This window comes from Nothobranchius furzeri, chromosome 12 (genome assembly GCF_043380555.1).
Source record: "Nothobranchius furzeri strain GRZ-AD chromosome 12, NfurGRZ-RIMD1, whole genome shotgun sequence".
Lineage (NCBI taxonomy): Eukaryota > Metazoa > Chordata > Actinopteri > Cyprinodontiformes > Nothobranchiidae > Nothobranchius > Nothobranchius furzeri.
The window spans coordinates 19,129,211-19,152,321 of record NC_091752.1 but is presented as its reverse complement, the minus strand read 5'-3'; the positions used below and the strand labels follow the sequence as shown (position 1 = coordinate 19,152,321).

The 23,111-nt window shown below is 40.5% G+C and overlaps 1 protein-coding gene across 1 annotated transcript in view; it reads right to left on the bottom strand.

Annotated features, from left to right (window-relative positions):
* eys (eyes shut homolog) overlaps positions 1-23,111 on the bottom strand; it is a 370,767-nt gene that overhangs the window by 172,876 nt on the left and 174,780 nt on the right. The window contains exons 30-34 of the mRNA XM_054750130.2: positions 17,531-17,702; positions 15,354-15,432; positions 14,790-14,989; positions 3,415-3,539; positions 2,716-2,840 (exon numbers count right to left, since the gene is read on the bottom strand). Coding sequence (XP_054606105.2) covers positions 2,716-2,840; positions 3,415-3,539; positions 14,790-14,989; positions 15,354-15,432; positions 17,531-17,702 — 701 coding nt within the window. The remainder of the gene's footprint in view (positions 1-2,715; positions 2,841-3,414; positions 3,540-14,789; positions 14,990-15,353; positions 15,433-17,530; positions 17,703-23,111) is intronic.

Below are 23,111 nucleotides of genomic sequence, written 5' to 3'. Positions count from 1 at the left end.
AAGAACTGTGCATTTACGCCCTGAAGCATAAATAAATAAGGCATATTAAAAATCTGCGCCAGCAGGGACTTCATTTCCCATGATCCTCTGCAGCCGGCAGCAGCTTAATGATGTCATCAAGCAACGCCAACCCCAGCCGCTACAGAGACCGCCCGCTGGAGAGTCCATAAAGCTGCTGCGCAGAGCAGAAATCGTTCTCTTTTGTCCAGGATTCAATTGGCGTGAAGAGGCACTCGTTTTGCTACCGCTTCGGACAGCATGTGCACGAGGACTAGCTGCTGAAGTGGACGGAACACCGCCATCTGATTTGCTCAGCGAACTCCAGAGGGACACCTCGTTGTTCGTTTGTTCAAAGTTTTTTTCTCCCTCTTTTCCTCTCGATTCTCTTATAGCCAAAACAAGCGGTCGACCGCGCGACCGTTTCAAATTAACAGACGGTTTCTCTTTCTTCCCTACCAAAAACGCCATCGGACCGTCAAAGTAAGATCCTTTTTGTTATTGTTTAATATCGAAGTTGTTCATGCTGTGGCCAGGCTGACAGACTTTAGATATTTCATTTGCCTTTGATTGATTTGTTTTGTTTCCTTGAGCTTGGTGAAGTGATTTGAAGTGTTTGATGAAGTTACTGTGAGTGTTAAGCCACTGAATGTCTGCTTAGAAAGACAAGCAGCTAAAACACACGCACACACACACACACACACACACACACACAAACACACACACAGGTTTTCAGGGTTTAGAAAGACACCCACGCGGTTCTTTGTTCAGCCAAACGAAGGACCCGCCATTTTGGTTTTTCCAAAACTCCCTCAATTTTGGGTAACCAACCTATCACTGCTGCTTACGTCATTTCAACCACCTACCGGATCAGATTATTATTCCACATTATCATCTCATTGTTTCATTGCTTGTTATTCGTTTGATGAAATAAGTTGGTTGATGTTGATTGGCTAAATGCTTTGGGAGGAGCTGAAGTGGTCATATTAGTTAATAAATGTTATTGCCAATTAAGTTTTGTCTCAGGTGATTTGTTTGTGTGGTATAAAATACAACTGCTGCTCGTGAAAAGAATTTTACAAACTTTAGACAGATTGATAGAGGTTTTGGATTCAATTTTCCCCGATAAGAGGGGTGGTGCCCCGAGGCATATCCACGGATATCCTAATTACGTAATAAATCAGTAAATATTTCCATATTTACAAATTTATTGATTAATTCAAAAAAGTAAGTAAAGCTTACAAATTATTCATTGGCTAATAATCACAACACCTGTATTAATGGCACCTGTTTGAGCTCATTATCTGTATGAAAGACACCTGTCCACAGCCTCAAACATTCAGACTCCAAACTCCACTATGGCCAAGACCAAAGAGCTTTCGAAGGACACCAGGAAAAGAATTGTAGACCTGCACCAGACTGGGAAGAGTGAATCTACAATAGGCAAGCAGCTTGGTGTGAAAAAATCAGCTGTGGGAACAATTATCAGAAAATGGAAGACATACAAGACCACTGATGATCTCCCTCGACTTGGGGCTCCACGCAAGATCTCATCCCGTGGGGTCAAAATGATCATGAGAACTATGAGCAAGAATCCCAGAACCACACAGGGGGACCTGGTGAATGACCTGCAGAGAGCTGGGACCACAGTAACAAAGGTCACCATCAGTAAAACACTACAACGGCAGGGAATCAAATCCTGCAGTGCCAGACGTGCTCTGCTGCTGAAGCCAGTGCATGTCCAGGCCCGTCTGAAGTTTGCCAGAGAGCACATGGATGATACAGCAGAGGATTGGGAGAATGTCATGTGGTCAGATGAAACCAAAGTAGAACTTTTTGGTACAAACTCAACCCATCGTGTTTGGAGGAAGAAGAATACTGAGTTGCATCCCAAGAACACCATACCTACTGTGAAGCATGGGGGTGGGAACATCATGCTTTGGGGCTGTTTTTCTGCTAAGGGGACAGGACGACTGATCCTTGTTAAGGACAGAAGGAATGGGGCCATGTATCGTGAGATTCTGAGCCAAAACCTCCTTCCATCAGTGAGAGCTTTGAAGATGAAACGTGGCTGGGTCTTCCAACACGACAATGATCCCAAACACACCGCCCGGGCAACAAAGGAGTGGCTCCGTAAGAAGCATTTGAAAGTCCTGGAGTGGCCTAGCCAGTCTCCAGACCTCAACCCCATAGAAAATCTGTGGAGGGAGTTGAAAGTCCATGTTGCTCGGCGACAGCCCCAAAACATCACTGCTCTCGAGAAGATCTGCATGGAGGAATGGGCCAAAATACCAGCTACTGTGTGTGCAAACCTGGTAAAGACCTATAGTAATCGTTTGACCTCTGTTATTGCCAACAAAGGTTATGTTACAAAGTATTGAGTTGAATTTTTGTTATTGACCAAATACTTATTTTCCACCCTGATTTACAAATAAATTCTTTAAAAATCCTGCCATGTGAATTCATGGATTTTTTTCACATTCTGTCTCTCACAGTTGAAGTGTACCTATGATGTAAATTTCTGACCTCTGTCATAATTTTAAGTGGGAGAACTTGCACAATCGGTGGCTAACTAAATACTTTTTTGCCCCACTGTATGTCACCTTCAAGCTACAAAAAGAAGGGTGATCACAAATTTTCACAAGTCATTAAGGGAGATGATTATTACAAGGAGGTGAAAAGAGGTAGAGGGGGAAGTATGGAGTGGGGGAACCTCACCACAAATCCAGGACGACAGAAACAGGTGTAGCCATAGCCTGGATCATTCTGGATGCATATCCCCTGGTTGCAGGGCTGTGGAAGGCACTCATTAATGTCATCCTCACAGTGAAGGCCTGTCCAACCTGCCAGGAACAAAAGCCCACAGAGTGTCGTAGTGAGCCTGGGCTCTCTCACTTCCACCCTCTGAAGTGAATATCAATCAGACTCTCTTACATTGATTTGCTTCTTTTGGGGTTCACACACACATACACGGACAAGAAAAGGCTTTCACTAAAGAGTAAGATGCCACATACATTTTAATGAGCGGAGGCAGTATCGTTCTTTAATCATCGTCTTTTTTTTCGTACTGTATGACAACAAATTTCTCCCTGGAGGAAAGTAGGCAGCCTTTGAACAACTTTGAGGGACTTAAACTATAAGAAATGATGGTAACCTCTAGTGCCTCCTTTCAGTCTAATATAAATTTCATTCTTCTGTAATAAGATAGTTTAAAGCCACATCTGGGGCAGGAGGAGGCAAGATTTCTTGTTCACTCAAGAAAATGTATTGCCATCTAGGTTAGGTTTTAATATTCATGCCCAGGAGCTGCATAAAGATGCCTGTAAAAGGTCTCACAAAGGGGTACAATAAAATGTTCGGGCTGCTCTTATTTTGAAGGAAATGGAGAAAATCACAGGATTTTTCTGAGTGACTCACCTGACCTGCAGTGGCAGACGTAGCTATTAATAAGATCTTGGCAAACAGCAGCGTTCTGGCAGGGTGCTGAGCAACATTCGTTAACATCCACTTCACAGAAATCCCCCACGAAACCTGGTGGACAGCTATATAAACACACCATTCTTTAGACAACTGGGAGGCTTTCTCACAATGCTGACACTTGCTTTTCTTCTGGGTTTGATAAGATGCATCCAAGAATCACCTTTTTATCTTGTGATCAAAAAATATCGCAATCTTATTTTCTTTGTTACTTGCTTGCTCATTTAAACAATTTTGAATATTTAGGACTAGGGGTGCTCGGATCCGATCACGTGATCGAAATCAGGCCTGATCGTGGGATTTTAAAAGGATCGGGGGAAAAAGATCGGATTTAACCTTTTAAAACACCAAACATGACATTTTAATGTCATCCTTAGATATAGATTTTCAAATGGAATAACAATGACTTAGTTTTAATTTCAATAAATTCCTCTACATTAGGGCTTTTCAACTTCGGGCCTCGAGGGCCGGTATCCAGCACATTTTGGTTTTAACCCTGCTTCAACACACCAGATTGCAATTATTAGGTGATTAACAGGCTTCTGCTGAGCCTGATGAGCTGCTGCACAGGTGATTCAACCACCAAATCAAGTGTGCTGGACCAGAGAAACCACTAAAACGTGCTGGATACCGGCCTTCCAGGCCCGGAGTTGAATAGCCCTGCTCTACATCAATATTCTTCGTTTCTTGTATGAAAATGACAAAAATAACATCATACAATATATGGCAGCCAGGGACTCAGACACCAAGCTGCAGCTGTTAGCAAGCACGCTAACGCAGAGCTAACATGTCTCGACCTGAGTGTTAATGTCTGCCTAATGGTATTTTTACCTGGACAGCAAAGGCAGAGCAAAAGCCACTTGTATAATGTGCACACGGGGTATTCAACATGCTGGGAAGGACACAGCTACTACTTTTAATTTCGGCTTTTTTCCCTTCAGGCGTCAACAAAGTGAATCACCTGTCTCCATTAATTCCCAGTTTCCCACCAACAGTCCCAGTTCACAGCGTATTCAAGACAAAAAAGGGAAGCCAGCCGACAGAGAAAGATAGGTTAATACACAAAGAAAAATGGCCAACAGACTCCAAAATGTCGGGTTGTTACCTGCAGCACTCGAGGTGTGCGGTAGCTACAGGTGTTATGCAGGAAAAAGTTATCCTGCCTGCCGAGACGCTGCGTGCCTGCCCCATGACGGGACTACGCATACTGCTGCATATTTAGGGAGTAAACTACTTGAAATAAGAGCAACGCTGCTACTTTTAAATATATTCCTAATATAAACACATTTTTTAATCAGTGTACTTTGTAAACAAGTGTGTGAAACTTAAAGGATCACTTAGGTGTGTTTTCTTCTCACTTTAATGCGTTCCTGAAAATTATTTCCATTTTTTCTTCTTATTTTAATGCTTTCCTGAAAAGTATCAAATCGGGACTCATTATCGGCAGATACTCAAAAATAAATAGCTGAATCGGATCAGGAGAAAAAAAAAACGAGATCTGAACATCTCCATTTAGGACACATGCAGCAGAAGGCATCTGAGAGTAAAGTGAAAAGTGCAAAACTGTTATTATAAAATAGCAAAAAAGGGAAAAGCACATTTTTAAAATTAATGGTAGGATTTAACCTAATTTTTCTATTCATCTACATTCACAACAAGCCAATTCCAAGCAGCTTCCCCAGTTTGGAGTCTCGCCCTTCTTGCTTCTCCAGGCTGTGGTAAAAACACGTTTTTAGATTTTTTACACAGCTCAGCAAATAATGCGAGGCTCCATTTTCAATGAACCATGCTGCCACGGTGACGAGCCCTGCAATACGGAAATTCCCACAGCTGAAAACTGAAATGAAGCTTATAAGTCACAACCTTGACTTTAAAGACCTTATTCTCTGGAGATGTCCTGCAGAGCATAAAATCAAAAATGGAGAGCAATTATTATCCTGTATCTCGACTCTGGGTGAAGGAATCCATGCATCAATTAGACCAATTTGTCTACAGAAGAATAACTCAACATTAAAAAATAAATAATAAATGTTCTAAAGGAGTTGTTTGAAGGACAGGTTAAGCTAGGGCTGGATGAGCGAGACTTTGAGCATACAAGGGTCCCATTCAGTTGTGCAGGAGTCAGTCCCACTGTGGCTCGAAGATTTGTAGAAGAGCTGTTATTTCCAGGTGGACAACGAGTCTGATCATGCATCAAAGCTGCTGCAAATCTGAGGCCACGGAGCCACACATTCTTCAAAGACGATGGTGGATTCTCAATTCACAGCCACAACATCCTCAAGCTCATTGAACACTGCTGAAAACTTCCAACAGAGAAGCAGACGAATGCTTAAAAAAAGGCTGCAGGTGAACATTTCCAATGAAAATAAAATCTTGTTTCAGAATAAGCTGATGAACTCTCGCTGACCTTACCCTGATATTGATACTCTACTTATGTTATAAATATGAATAAATGTAACAGTTGATCCGGTTTATTTAATTTACCAGCTTTGATACTGGAAACATAAATATTTCTAGACATGATATCTTGATTAATATATATTACAGATTAGAAAGGGTTTTCCAGTGTGTAAAAAACTCCACTCTTAGGGCTGCGCAGTTCAGAATTGTTAATCCTGGAGCACCGGAGACAGACGTGCAGCAATTTTAGGATGTTAAATGGTTACACAGGATGCGCCGTGCCACTGAGCGCTTCTTGGAAAGTCACGCGAGTCACAACATCACGCGGGACTTGGGAACAGGAAGCGGGAAGTGACTATTGTTTATACTTGATCAGACTTGCTGTCGTGTTTTGTGAGATTAATTAATTAAAAATGGGTAAGTACGAAATTTATTAGAATATTTTAAAGGGACTATAGGGAAGTTTGACAGCCAAAACATGTATAGAAATAATACATTTCTTCTTCATACATTCTCCTGCAATGCCCTGGTCCTGTAGAATGAGCCCTGGCATTTTTACTGTGATTGCTTTTTTTTTCTGTAAAATCACAGAAAAAGAGAGATGCTCGGGTCGAGCAGGATGCTTCATGCGCATTCACGCTCAGGCATCGCCCGTAGCATTTGCTATCCGTAGCTTTAGCAGCAGAGAGAGAGGTAGTGCCAACTCAGCGACTTTGTCGCTGTTCCTAACGCCTAGTGATGAACCTAGCTACATTTCTGAGGACCCTTAGCTACTTTCTGTAGAACTTTCTTCTAGATATTTCCTGCAAATTAGCAACAAAATAGCCATTTTCGCTCCGAACCGTTCTTTGGATTGATGTTGTTCCAGCTGTCATCGAGGATATGAACGTTACAGATAAATTCAATGTCACTGGCATTTTAGCTCACCTAGTAAGATGTCTGACTTTCATGCAGAAGACCTGGGTTTGGTTCCAGGTGTGAACATGATTTGTTATTTGGAGTTTCTTTTGTACATTAATGGTATTTTTTTACAGTAATAAGGCGCCTAAATTGTTATTTGAGACTCGCTGAAAGGCATTTAATTCACAGATAAAAAAGATGTGGGTTCAACTTTCATTTTGGAACAATTTTTCAAGCAAGGGAAGGGAATGATCTGAGCATGCAGGAGGACTGACCCATCATAAACCTTTGTCGGCTGTGCTGAAGAAAAAGGTACAGAACCAAATTATTTAATTAATTAGCTGCGTGTTCTCCTGTCTCCCCCCCCCCCCACACACACACACACACTGCACGTTCGGCCGGCCGACGAGAAAGTGCAGCGGCAGAGACAGAGGCACATTATTTTTATTAATTTGCTGTGTTCTTCTGCCCTCCGGGCCACACACACACACACACACACATACACACACACTCACACATACACACACGCGGGACTGTCTCAGCTGTTATTTTCGTTAAGGAGTGTGGACGTACAGCATGCGCACCTCATGCATGAGCTTACTCTTGAAGCTGCAGTTATGGGCTCGACACATGGGAGGCGACAAACGACTGCGATCAGCGAAATTCATCGCTGTCGCTTTTATTACCTGACACACGGGAGGCGACACGCGGCAGCGGCAAAGCCGTCTACACCAAGGGTGTCAAACTCAAACTCACAAGGGGCCGAAATGAAACTCTGGGACGGAGTCGAGGGCCAAACTTAATATTTTTTGAAAAAGTGACGACAAATTTGCACGTTTTCTTTATCAACATGTATGCAATTTTGAACCTTTAAATTTGGAAACAAACTTATTTCTGCATTAACACCGAATGTGGAATAACCAAATTACACACAAGCAAGTCAGTTTTAAATAAAAGGCATCAGTGGTATTCATTACTTGTGGTATAATCAGCATTTTCAAAATCTATTCAGGATTTATGTTTTCTTGTTTATTCATTTTTCTTTTTTATTCTCCTTTTTTCTCCTGTAATAAGTGTCATCGCTGCTGTGACATCTAGCTTTCCCCACTGAGGAACAATAAAGGGATTTTCTATTCTATTCATCTATCTGCAGCCTTTCCACTTCCTGTTTACTGTAGGTTAAATCTTTTCTCACGGGCCAACAACAAAATAAAAATATAATTTTATCTTAAATGAAAATGCAACATCTCACCTGTTAACTTTCATGTTTTGGAGCAGAAAAAGAGCATAAAACCAACATATTTAAAGCTCAGTTTGCTCCACTGGTTGACTGTGATGCTCACCTGTTCCAGCCAGATACCTGCATCATGGGGTTGATCTGAGCTGAGGAGGAGACTCCTGTTGTTTTGTTCATCTTCATCATAATAATGACAACATTAGATGACAACAGGTGCTCACATAGGTTTGTGCTGATGAACATGTCTGAGCAGCTTGACCACGTTTTTGTGTGTCGGGGGGGAATACGACAGCAGCCACAGAGTCGTGCTGGTTTGAGCGTGTCGCTGCTCGCTGGAGTTATATCAGCTCTGTCTGGAAGTTAGTTTGAAAACTGTCTCTTTCAGTCGTGAACACATTACTGAGCGGCTAGAATCTCCGTTTCTGGGCTTCAACGTCAGAAAACAGCTGAGTGAACTCGACGCTGAGTGAGAGGAGTGTTTAGTTTGTCCGAGACAGCGGAGCTGCAGACACCCAACTACCTCTGACTGCCTCGGCGCTGAAAAAACACAAAGGAGGGGGCACGTCTGCTCCGTGCTGGCGCCGCAAAGCATCATGGGAGTTGTAGTCTTTGCGGTAAAATCGACCAGCGGGCCAGTTTTAATATATTTTTGATATTTATCTCGCGGGCCACATAAAAATGCTCCGCGGGCCGCATCTGGCCCGCGGGCCTTGACTCTGACATGTGGTCTAAACGTTCCGTTCCACGGCGAAATTGAAACTTCCGTTGTTTTGTTTGGCTGTGTCAGGTTGGAGGGAATTAAGGTTATTTAAGCGGTTCAGAGTTTAAAAAGTGGTAGATATGATGTTTCACAAGGTGCTGCTAGAGTTATGTGAAATCTTACTTCTGATTTTACTATATAAAACATAATAATAATCAACTTGTCCTCCAAGTTTGCTCGGAGATGTACGGAGCATCCAGTCCGCTCATTGGTCAGTGAATTAAACCTACGTTGATTGGTCCTCGTTCGAGCGACAGCGATGAAAAGTTGAAAATATTTCAACTTTCTGGGATCGCGTCGCTGGGTCGCCTGTGCACGACAAGTTCACGAGCTCAAAATTTTACAAGCACATTTTTCGGTTTCGCTTAGTAGGAGAGAGACCCGCGATTATCGCTTTGTCACGCATGTCTCATTGAAAATGAATGGAGGAGAGGCGATGTCGCCTCCCGTGTGTCGAGCCCATTACGCGTTAGGCCTGAGTGGCGATCGCAAGCATAAAAACTTCAAACTTCCTTACAGTCCCTTTAAGATCAATAGTACTTTAAAGTTAAAGTTATCAAAACTGCGGCTGGGTTTGTGCCGTAAAGCCATTCCGCGTTGTAATGTCTGATGTAAAGTACTCCACAATGTTGTAGTATAAAGAGCTTTATTAAAGACACACACCGCGGTGCTTGAAATAGAACTGGCGCCTATCTTCAGCACCTCGGTGACTCTGGGATGACCCCGTGTTGCCACTCTCATTAACTGTAACAGCTTCTATTTAAAATGACGGCGTGGATGTGGCGTGGGCGTCTGTCTCCTGTGTGCCCTCGGCTTTATTGGAGCTAGGGTAGGCCAGACGTATCAAAAAGATAATACACTATCAACTACTTCCAGCTTTCAATCCAGTAATCAGATCCATTCTTTAAACGTATACTTATTTCTAAATTTCATCTAAATTTTTATCTATATTTTTTTATATTTGGGTAATAAAAATTGAAAGGCAGAAAGAAGAGGAGAATTTCCCTAAACCAGCCAGGCTGCCACAGAGAGAACCATCACCACCCCTTTTTCTTGCATATCCCTAATCAGATACCGTACTTTAACATGACTATGTAGGGTCCAAAAAAGCAAAATTTCCAGCCAATAAGAATACTTAAATAGATTTATTAGAAAAATTAATCGAAAAGGACACATTTGTGAATGGATACACAGAATTTGACAGTAAACAAGTAAAAATATTAGGGATGTTCCTCCTGACCTGTGTCATCTGCCGATATCGAGTACCAATCTCATACTACAGTTGTACAATGATGAAAAACACATTGACATTATGAATATATTTAAAAGTAGCGGGTTTGCTCATATTTCAAATTGCTTAGGTCCTCTCTATGCAGCTGTACTGAATGAAGTGCATTCACGGTACAGGGAGGCACGCAGCGCCATGGCACCAGCAGACTACATTTCCCCTGCACATCACCTGTAGCTATCACATTAGCTCAGGTCCAGCCGAATGAGAAACCACAATGTTTTGCTGTCCGTCGGAAATGTCTTTGTGTTTATTAATGTATCTTTTACTGTTGGCTGCTCCGTGTTTTAGTTAGAGATGCCGCTGTGAACTGGGACTTAATGCAGATCGATGATTGGCTGCGGCGAAGCCTGAAAGGAAAAAGCCAAAGGAGAAAGTAGTTTCCTTTGAAAGCAGCTTATCATGCAGCTCTCTTTTCCAGCATGTTAAATGCTCAGTATGCACACATTACAAGTGGCTGATATACTGCCTGCACTGTCCGGTTTAAAATACCACCAAAATACAGACATACTAGCTCTTCAGTGGAGACACGTTAGCTCTGCGTTAGCCTACTAGCTAACAGATGCATGTTACAGTGTCTGAATACTCGCCTGCCATTAACTGTGTGACGTAATGGTGTTCATGTCCATGAAACAGATGCAGAGGAACTTGTTGAGATTAAAAATAAGCCATTGTTGTTCCGTTTGAAAATCTCTTTCTCAGGACGAATTGAAATATTCAAGTTTGTTGGTTTATAGGGTTGAATCCGATCTTTTTCACACAATTCGGATTCTTTAAAAATCACATGATCGGATCGGAGTATCCCTAAAAATGTAGACACATTGTGCCTTTAAGTAAAAGTTTCCAATTTAGCAATTTAATCTTGCGACAAGTTGAAAGTAAAAAAAAAAAAAAAAAAAACTGGACACATTTTCCTGTAGATCCCTGACGCATAATGAATCATCCATCTGCCTTAAATGAGCACCATAGAAAACATACTGCTCAGGTAATAGGACGTTCACTGTATCATCAAATAACACTGTAAACAGCAACAACCTATTTGGAGGTGCTGTAGTCATTGTCAGATAAATCATGACATCGAGCATATAGCAGGGCGTCAGCACAAGGTTAGACAACATAATTAACTGTAAGGCATCCAGGGATGTGCTGTGTCACATTGGCACACGCGTACTGCACACATCTTGTATCCAGATACACTCCATCAATCAAAAGATAGCGTGCCAGCAATTAAAAAGTTATGATTCATTTGCAAACAACCTGGAGGACTGATATGGGTGAACAGATGTACCGCAGCACAATTATTATGAGACGGGATGCAGATTTATTAGGAAAATAATACAGGTCCTTCTCAAAAAATTAGCATATCGTGATAAAGTTCATTATTGTCTGTAATGTACTGATAAACATTAGACTTTCATATATATTAGATTCATTACACACAACTGAAGTAGATCAAGCCTTTTATTGTTTCTAATATTGATGATTTTGGCATACAGCTCATGAAAACCCAAAATTCCTGTCTCAAAAAATTAGCATATCATGAAAAGGTTCTCTAAATGAGCTATTAGCCTAATCATCTGAATCAACTAATTAACTCTAAACACCTGCAAAAGATTCCTGAGGCTTTTCAAAACTCCAAGCCTGGTTCATTACTCTAAACCGTAATCATGGGTAAGACTGCCGACCTGACTGCTGTGCAGAAGGCCATCATTGACACCCTCAAGCAAGAGGGTAAGACACTGAAAGACATTTCTGAATGAATAGGCTGTTCCTGGAGTGCTGTATCAAGGCACCTCAGTGGGAAGTCTGTGGGAAGGAAAAAGTGTGGCAGAAAACGCTGCACAACGAGAAGAGGTGACCGGACCCTGAGGAAGATTGTGGAGAAGGACCGATTCCAGACCTTGGGAGACTTGCGGAAGCAGTGGACTGAGTCTGGAGTAGAAACATCCAGAGCCACCGTGTACAGGCGTGTGCAGGAAATGGGCTACAGGTGCCACATTCCCAAGGTCAAGCCATTTTTAAACCAGAAACAGCAGCAGAAGCGCCTGACCTGGGCTACAGAGAAGCAGCACTGGACTGTTGCTCAGTGGTCCAAAGTACTTTATTTTGGATGAAAGCAAATTTTGCATGTCATTCGGAAATCAAGGTGCCAGAGTCTGGAGGAAGACTGGGTAGAGGGAAATGCCAAAATGCCTGAAGTCCAGTGTCAAGTACCCACAGTCAGTGATGGTCTGGGGTGCCATGTCAGCTGCTGGTGTTGGTCCACTGTGTTTTATCAAGGGCAGGGTCAATGCAGCTAGCTATCAGGAGATTATGGAGCACTTCATGCTTCCATCTGCTGAAAAGCTTTATGGAGATGAAGATTTCATTTTTCAGCACGACCTGGCACCTGCTCACAGTGCCAAAACCACTGGTAAATGGTTTACTGACCATGGTATTACTGTGCTCAATTGGCCTGTCATCTCTCCTGACCTGAACCCCATAGACAATCTGTGGGATGTTGTGAAGAGAAAGTTGAGAGAAGCAAGACCCAACACTCTGGATGAGCTTAAGGCCGCTATCGAAACATCCTGGGCCTCCACAACACCTCAGCAGTGCCACAGGCTGATTGCCTCCATGCCACACCGCATTGAAGCTGTCATTTCTGCAAAAGGATTCCTGACCAAGTATTGCGTACATAACTGAACATAATTATTTGAAGGTTTACTTTTTTGTATTAAAAACACTTTTCTTTTATTGGTCGGACGAAATATGCAAATTTTTTTAGATAGGAATTTTGGGTTTTCATGATCAAAATCATCAACATTAGAAGCAATAAAAGGCTTGAACTACTTCAGTTGTGTGTAACAAATCTTATTTATATGTAAGTCTAATGTTCATCAGTACATTACAGACAATAATGCATTTTATCGCAACATGCTAATTTTTTGAGAAGGACCTGTAGAACACTGACAATATTGCTAACTTTAGGATATCTTTTAAAAAGAGTTTTAAGAAAATATTTGTAATTTTAAAAGATTTTAACTTTAGTAATTTTAATTATTAAAAAATACATGAATATTTATATTCATTAGAGTGTCGTATTATTGGATAATTTTAATTTTGGAGGAATGCTTTGTTTATAACAAAACTAACCAAATAGACTAATTTGGTTTGGGTTCTGAGGTGCAAAGATATGTAAATCAGTAAAGACAAGAGCTCTACAAATTCTTGTTTTGTGTTTTAGTGCTAGTGAAGGTCCTTAGTCATCAGCACATAGTAATCTTAGTAGGTGCAAGCAAATGCATCTGGGTTTTTTGTGTCTTTTGACTGGTCTTTCTAAAAAAGCTGTGAAGAAACTGCAGCTAGAGTCGTAACAAGAACCAACAGAACCGAACACATCACTCCTATTCTTAAATCTCCATACTGGTTACCAGTAAATTACAGAATCTATTTCAAAGTACTTCTGCTGGTTTATAAATCATCCAATGGCATGGGGCCAGAATACAAGTCAGATCTCCTTCCTATAAATACACTAGCAGGGCTCTGAGGTCAGCTGGTAGAACCCTGGGTCAGAACCAAACAGGGTGAAGCTGCTTTTAGCTACTATGCTGCTCACAGATGGAATCTGCTTCCTTCTAACCTCAAATATGGCCCAACTCTAGAAACTTTAAAATCAAAACCCTTATGTTTTCATCAGCCTTTGAACTACTGTTTTTATGGTGTGCATTCTGCACTATATTTACTCACCCTTTGACTTGAACTTTGTTCCTTTTTAATTTTTACATTGTATTATCTGTTATGTTGATTTGAATGTTCTTGCTATTCTTACAAATGGAAAGCACATGGAATTGACCCTGAGTATGAAATGTGCTATACAAATAAATTTGCCTTGCCTTTCCTATTTTATAAGCAAAATGTCCAAATGGTCCAGTTATCTTTGCTTGAAGTCCTTAGGACATATAATATATTGTACCTTAAGGAAATCCATAATTGTTTAATTATTTGATGTCACCAGGAATTTTTCACACGTTTGTCCCAAAATATTGGTGGTTTAGGTCGTGGAAATGCTAAAATTTGGTGGAAAACAGCAGGATTTGGAAACTCATTAATGTTCTTGATATCCAAATATCTCTCCCCTGATTGGTTAATAGCAGCAGCCTTCTTCTGCAGCCTCCATTTGCTTTTCTTTCTTGGGTTAGAAACATAAAGTTGATGCTTCATCTCCACAAATAACACAAGCCTTATTGTGTTCTGCCATGTTGAGGACTTGCTAATGCTAATGATTGCTCCTACTAGCCGAGATGCACTCTGGTCTTTCCTGGCATGTAAATCACCAACAGCCTTCAAGAGTTGTGAGACAAGATGGGTGAGTCAATGGATGAAAATTTTACAGTGATGTAGATCTATGTGGCTTTTACTGACCCAAGTGTTTCTTCACCTATTTTCTTTCAGCGGCTAATGCAGGGAATGGGGTAGAAGACCAGTTTCACATGCAGCATGCATGTGAAACTTAGAGTAATTGATTGTATTTAAAAAATAACAACTATGATATGTTTCTCAGTTAACCTCATCTTTGAATATTAAATTCAGCGCAGCCTTGTGTGAATGACCCTTAGTAGCCTGAACTGGTCCAACCTGTTTAATTTGTTATAATTAATCATCTCTACCAAATGAACAATAAAAATTATACATTTCCCAACCCCTGCATGTCGCTCTTGAAACAATAAAAAATAACAGGGTAAACTGACCTGCAAGTAAAGTTTGATCCTTCACCATCTTTGCAGGTGGCTCCATTGAAACACAGTGAAACATTTAAAGCAGCTTCTTTGCAGACATCTATATCATTTTCACACGTTTTTCCCGTGTAGCCATCCAGACAGAAGCATGCAAATTTATCAATGAGATCCACACACGAGCCTCCGTTCAAACAGGGGCTGCAGGCACAGTCCTGTAAATACAAGGATGTGCTTGACTATGTGCAAGTTTGGTTTTAACATAAATCTGTAATGGTTAAAATGTAGATCATCAGCTTGATAATTCAACAAAATAATTGGAAAAAGCCTGCAGGCAAATGAGTCTTTCATCTCTGGGGTCCAGAACACAAAAGCTGTGGTTTAAATCAGTTAGGCATTAGACAAGCACTTGCTTCTAATCAGGCATTTGTACAATGTTTACATGATCCTAGTAGCACAATTGACTTATCTTGTACAAAAGTCAATAGAGTTAATGATACCAAAAGGCCATGCAAGGACTACAAAATTCTCCTGACATTTCTCCAGAACACTCAGGTTTATTAATTAAGCTGAACTCACATCAATGTTTGTTTCACATCTGCTGCCGCTCCACCCGGCTTCACAAAGGCAGGAGTAGGAGTCGATGCCATCCTGACATCTGAGAAGGCCACAATAAGCAAAGTTGAAAGATTTGTACTACCATGTGGTAAAAAAAAAAGAAAAAAAAAAAGAAGAAATTTGTATTCAAAATATTCTGTATCGGTTGGGCACTGTGTTGCACACTTTAGCCATTAGCCAGCAACAACACATGTTGTTGTATCCAAACTCAAGGGATGGATCATCTGAATACCCTATCTATGACATTCCCGGTTCATATGGGCTAACGCCAGTAACAGACCGGGTCTTTCGATGGCCGGTACAACCGGAAATGACCTGGATGGTCTTACATGGTGCATGTCCTGTAACCTAGCTATGGAATGCCAAAGTGTTCAAAATTAAATAATACATCATGTATCTACATAAACAAATTCTAGACAATTATGTAATGTGACAATGAAATTGTGAAATAACAGAATGTTTATAAAAATCTAAGTTAAATATAGTAAAATACATTTCATTGTTCTATTAAAATGTGTTCATTACTATAAAACTTTATTCAGGGGAATCCTCTCACAATAATGCAATATTATTAAATGAGCCATTTGGAAAAAAAAAACTATTTCGAAATACATTTTGGGGTATTGCAGTAAAATTCCTTCTTAAATTTTTATTTCAATAAGCACATTTTAAAGGAAGAATGAACAATATTAAATAATATTCAATTCAGATTTTTACTTAGCATTCCGTTATTTCCCAAGCCTGGCAAGCCATCCTATATGTGTGAATATATAGTCTGACCATGACCTCGCTTGTGGGGCGGTATCTACGGTTGTCTTTCAAACCATCGCCACATGCTATTGGACAACAAGCAACGTGACATACTCATCACTACGGATGCCAGTAAACGGGGCAGTCCGCAAACACTGTAGAAGAAGATGCAAATAGATCCTTTTTCTAAATAAAGGACTGCTGTTGACTAAAAAAACATTCATAGTTGATACACTTGGTTGAATCATCCTGCCCACTAAGCCGATGGAGTGCTGTGATTGGCCCACGAAATAGATAGAGCATATAATTGTTATTGGCAAGAAACAAGACTGTTTGGAGCATGGCTAGACCGTCCTGCAGAGCAAAATCATTTTGCTACTGTCTGTCTAGATTTCTTGGCTTTTACAATTTTCCTGTCAGACTAAACAATTGTCTAGTATTTATTTTAATAGATATATATTTCATAATGTATTATTTACTTATTTAATTTTGGAACACTTTGGAGATCCATACCTAGCAACTAGGGTTGGGCAATAAATGGAAAATTTATCTTATCGAAATTTCTGACTCTCAAGAGACAATTTTTCATGACAATAAATTCTATAATAAAAAAAAAAATGAAAAGATGTGTGTAGGTTGGCAACATGGTGGCGCAGTGGTTAGCACTGTTGTCTCGCAGCACGGAGGTTGCAGGTTCGAAACTCGGCTGCGGCCTTTCTGCGTGGAGTTGCGTGTTCTCCCCATGCATGCGTGGGTTTCCTCCGGGTACTCCGGTTTCCCCCACAGATCACAACATGCCCTATAGGTTATAAAATGTAAGTCGCTTTGGATAAAAGCGTCTCCACATTCATGCCCTTTTTAAGAAGTTGCGCCACCTTGAATTATGTAAAAATGTGACTCAATGTAATACACGTGACAGCCCCATCTAGTGGACAACTTTTGTTTCTGCGCATACCTACAGCCATCCTCTATCGTTATCGGGGCGAACTCTTCAATATATCGTGATTTAGACTTTAGCCCATATCGCCCAGCCCAATTAGCAACCGTGACATTGCTAACTGAAGTGAACGGCGCCCGCCAGACGAGCTTCCTCTATCCATGGCCACAGATCTTTCCTATCAGCAGACAATGCAGACAAGTTATTTGAAGCAAAAATCACACTGATTTCGGTGTTTTTTGCTGCTTAATTCGTTCAAAGTATTTTGAATGTAGTATTTCCCCTTTATCCAAATTGTTATATTTTCAGCACGCTGCACACTACAGATCTTTGCAGCATAAGGCATTTGGTAGCGGCTGTGTTGGCAAAAGATGCAATTAAACATTATTCGAGACCATTGGTGTACAACTTACATTCTTTTTTTTTTATGGGTGAAATAAAACACCTGTACCTCCCATGAAGACAAGGTGCTGACATGCATTCGTCAAAGTTGGTCTCACAGTGGAGACCGATGAAGCCATCAGAACACCAGCAGTGGTATCGATTAGGCCCGTCGATACACCCTCCTCCGTTTTGGCATGGGTTTGAAGCACACTCATCGGCATTTTCTTCACACCGTGATCCTAGGAACGAAGCACATTTTAATATCACATTAGGAATCACTTTGGTTTAAAAAAATATATACATTCTTTTGTTTAGAAAGCAAACGCGTATCATATAGCTCCAAGGTAATGAGGGATACAGACTATGTTCCATTAAGAAGAGGAGTTTGATTTCGTCTGAAAGTTGGACTCCGTTCAATTTAAACAGCTTGAGAATATGTTTAGGTGCAGAAATTTAAAGTAAAACAAAATTTGACAAATACTGGCGATAACGTAAATCAAATACTGGAAAAAAAAAGGTGTGAAAGTACATAAATATGGTAAATCTACCTTCCTCATCCCCATTCATGAAGTGCAATTTGCAGTTTACTAATATGATGTTATGGACGCCAGCAGGTAAAAGTTTCAAACTATTCACATCAAAGCGTTTTATGCCACAAAGCATAGTGATGGATAAGTAGAAGCTGGAAAATCAAATACAATCAAAAGCAAAATTGTTGTGAAAAATGATGCTCTTTGACCTTTGATTTACTCATCTTTTCATCTTCAGACAAAAATGAGCCAGCAAAAGGGTATTCTCCTTCAGAAAATGAAACATTCATTTAATAGACTAGATCCTTGAAGAGCAGAATCCTGCATCTTGGACCAGCCGTGGGTATAGAATCCACATAAAGTGGCCTTAAGCAGCACGGCGCATTTCCACTCTCTGATCTCTCTAACCTTTGATATGGAGTGATCACAGCCTGGCAGCCATGGTAAACATGAGCCTTACAATAAAGAAATTCTGTCTTTTAAAATCCAGTTACATCTTACTCTCACATTCAGCTCCTTACTAACCACGGCACAACGTGAATGGTTGAAACCATTGCTTTGCAATATTCTGTGTAAAAACTACTTAATTTTTTTAATGTCAGTGGTCACATAATTGTTCTGAGAATACAGAAAATGTTAAAACTCGGATGATTTAGAATCCTCAGCAGTAGAAGTCTGTATTCCTAGCATGTTTAATACATTCGTAATATTAAACAAAACAAAAAAGAAATCTAAAAAACTGTAATGTTTAAATTAGAGATTTAAGCTATTTATTACACAAACATCCGGAACGTTCACCGGCTTCAGCTTCTCAAGAGCGAGCACATCCTGCTTTTATCCATTTTTGATGACTGCAAATGTCTTCGGGCTTTAGTCTGCCGATAAAGTGAACACTTTGAAGTCAAAAAATCTCAGGCATTTTTTTCTTTTCCAGTAAAGAAAATACAACCCTTATGTCAACAATAAGTGCAATTTACACCAGGGGTGGGCCACAATTTGTTTTCTTTTCCAAAGGCCATGTAGATGTTGCTAAAGCAAATGAAGAGCCACCGAAAAACATCCAACCCAAATCCGAGGACAGAAAGATTCAGGACTTTTTTCTTTATTCTGACTAAAACAAGTTTGTAAAACTGGAAGCTCGGTTGTCTCAGTTTACCAAAAGGCACCTCCTTAATACATCAAACAAACTGTGAGCTGACACCTATGAGAAAAGATTTAGATGTGTGTGTCAGCGAGTGTGTGTTGTAGCTACTAGTATGCGTGGTCAAGGGACAGAGTGGGAATTGTTTTTTCTGTACTGTTTTAGGGGGAAAAAAGTGATTGTAGCCATCATGTCATAGTCAGATGTAAATTTAGTTCTGCTGTCAATCAAACGTACGACAGACCCAACACTGCTGTCAGATGAACGTTATCCAAACCCTCGCCCAAGTTTTGATTTACTTTTCTGTTTGCCTTCCAGTGTATGTTCCTGAAACCTAAATTAGAAACATCAGAAATGCAACTTTGACACACACACACGCATGCACACAGACACACGTACACACACACACACACACACACACACACACACACACATATGAACTTTTAGTTACACGTGTGAATTAATATTGTTTTTAAACTTTTCCGCCATTCCAGCAGCTGTATTATTTCCAATAAGCAACACCTACAGTTTAAAATAGGTACAGCAAAATCTGTTGTATCTTTAAGTGTAAACAAAAACGGACGTATTGACCAGGGTTGTGAATCACGTGTTGGATCATGGTACGATATTTTATCGGTACGGTGGACTGTGGTTTGATGCTTGTCGATATCACAAATTCAGTCACCATACCATTGTGATTTGATTGATTTAGGAACCAACGATCGATAGGAAGCAACATTACCAGTGATTTGGCAAACTTTCCCAGAAGAGCAATGATTTAATCGCTAACTGCGCTAGCCTCTTCACTTTAAAAGTTCAGTAATGTGCATGAACATGTGGAATACAGCATGTGAGTGGAACTTCAAAATAAAACAATTAAAATAAAGTCAGTGTCCATCCATCTATTTTCATCCGCTCCTCACCAGGGAGGCGTTCAGGAGGCATCCTTACTAGATGATCGAGCCACCTCAACTGGCTCTTCTCGATGTGGAGGAGCAGCGGGTCTACTCCAAGCCACTCCTGGATAACGAAGCTTCTCACCTTATCTCCAAGGGCACCCAGTGGAGAAAACCAATCTCGTTCTTTCAGCCACTTCCCAAAGCTTGTGCCCATAGGTGAGGGTAGGAAGATGGATCGAACGGTAAATCAAGAGCATTGCCTTCCGGCTCAGCTCTCTCTTCATCACGACAGATCGGTTCAACGCCCGCATCACTGCAGACACAGCACCAATCCGCCTGTTGATCTCGCGCTCCATCTCTCTCTCTCATGAACAATACCCTGAAATTCTTAAAACTCTTTCACTTGGGGCAGGACCTCATCCCTGACCCGGAGAAGGCATTCTACCCTTTTCTGACTCAAGACCATGCTCTCGGATTTAGAGGAGCCGATTCTCATCTCAGCTGCATCACATATTGACCACATTGCAGCTTTAAAGTCTCTTTCCGAAGTATTTCTGTTATCCGATGGCACCATCTAGTGGCTGACAAGCATATCACACAAATATTCTCTGGAAGCGATTTTTTTAAGATGGCCATTTCACGTTTCTAGTTTATACACGTGCTTTTGTAGCTGACAAACAGAGCTAAAACACGTTGTTTTACAAGTATTATTCTCATGTCATATTGTGTGTTCATGTATTTTGAAGTGTTATTTGTCCGTGAAAAGTTAATCAACTCTGTATCAGCCAAGGTACGTCCTTATATTTGAAGCATCTAAGCGGTATTGGTTAGTTCTGGTCGGCCTATTGCACGGAGCTCTGCGGGGCAGGGGGCGTGCTTAGCAAAAAACAAAGACGTACTGCTTACATTATATCACAGTACATGATTAGACAATCCCTTTTACAGATTTCTGAAAGATTATACATAATTTCTGAAAGTAGAAAACTCCGGAAAGCTACTTTAATTTCATTAATGTGCAACCAGCTTTTTAGAATAAAGTGAGGGAACATGTGCATTCAAAGACATAACTCCTCTGTATTAAGTCAGCTGAATCTATCAACACAGGTTGCTGCTGCTAATATCCAGCAGAGCTGAAGGAAAACTAAGTTATAAGTTGAGGAGTTTTAATGATGTAATGGACACTAACGGCTGGACTCTGCAGAGAGCTTGTATTGGAGCACAAAGGTGGTGGAAATGGAACACCACAAGCTTTTTCTCTGTGTGCTAGAAGCACACATTCAGACTGGGTCTGCAACTTATTTCAAGCTTGCAGCAGTCTGCCATCCTCCACTTGGACATGAAGAGGAGGGCATGCTGGTAGGTAGAAAAATACATTTTTAGAGGAAACATGCAGATTCTGCATCATTACGGGCGTAAGAAAAACCTAACGATGATGTCAACTACCTAATGTTACTGCAGCATTATAACCCTTTTGTTCAAGCAGTTACTCCATTTATTTATGAGTGGAACTCAAGCAAGTAAGACGAAGATACCTGCTACCAAGATTTAGCACATCGTGAGAACAACTTCATGTAATTCTAGGCTCAACTGGGCTGGAGGTCAGACTTGTTTACTGCACTGAACAAATCCTTGTGGTTCATAATGAGAATGTATATCCATTCATCGAAAATTCAGCAGCTATAGTGCCTCAAAAAAGAAGAAGTTCAAATATTGATTCTGTAGTAGATGTAAAATTACCAAAAAGGTACAAATGAAGAAACAGCTGAATGCTCCTTTTGGTGATGTGTACACAAAAAACTGTAGTCCACGAGGATAAAGTTTATGAATATTAGAGTTTAGTTTGATCAAGAAGGCCTTGAAACCTTTCTCCTGTGTGTGTGTGTGTGTGTGTGTGTGTGTGTGTGTGTGTGTGTGTATTAGAGAAGACAAAAAACTTTTAAGGAGACATGAGGTTATTTCTTCATAAGTTATACTAGTTGTATGGACTTTACAAAACATGTTCATGAAGTTCTTAGAATCCCTCTCATATCAGCAGCTTTATTCTCAACAGTTTCAGAACCTTCCAGAAAGAGCAGTTTCAGGGCTCTGTCACTTTCAAAAGAAAAAAAAGCAATTTTTTCAAGTTTGGAGTGTTGATAGAGGCAGGGGAGAGCAACACGGCAGCACAAAAAGATGTAAAAGGTGAGTTTTGTATAACATGTCCCCTTTAAGTGAACAAATAACAGAAATCTGATAACAGAACCAAAAAGTCACAAAACCTCAGCAAATTTTGCACAGCCAGTAACTGTTCCTGCATTGGTAATTTAAATACTAGAGGAAAGCCAAACCATCATTCAACCAGATAATGGTAGCTGCTTGATTACTAAAACCCAAAAACCTCAATGTGGAATTTTGGTATAGTATGGATATTATTAAAGCAACACTAAATAGGTTTCCTGCTTCTCTCTCCTACTGGTTGAAAGCCGAAATTCCATCCCATCTTGAACAACCCTGCCACGACTACGCTAATACAAGCCAACTGATACTAAAATAAGCAACAAAATAAAAAGATCCACACTTTTGGACAATAAATATTATTACTTACAAGCCCAGCAGCAACAAAGCCAGGTCACCATCAGTCTGTGATTCCGTAGCCTCCTTCAGCTCCCTAAAGGTCTAGACCACGTTGATGTTCGCTCTGGTTTTAGCTCTTTGCTTTGCCTTCCAAAATACTACGCTCATACTTTTACTTGAAGGTTCTACCATGATGCCAACAAAAACGCAAAACTATTCTTCTTCCTGTGCTTTTTATTGACGTCAGCAAACTGAGAAAGCTGCTAGTCTTCATATTAGCTACAGGAACAGTAAACAGCTATTGACATAAAGCAGGTTGAGACCTGTTAATGTTCTTTCAAGTATCATAAAACTATTAGGCCCAGGTTGCTGTCCAATGTGAAGTTGGTGAAGTTTCTGGCTCGAGAACCACTGAAACCAGTTTGAAAGCATTAGCTTAAAGTGTTAAAAACTCTTTAGTGTTGCTTTTGTTAAAAACATTCATTATGCAATAGCTTACCTACTAAATAGGGAAATATGAAGTTA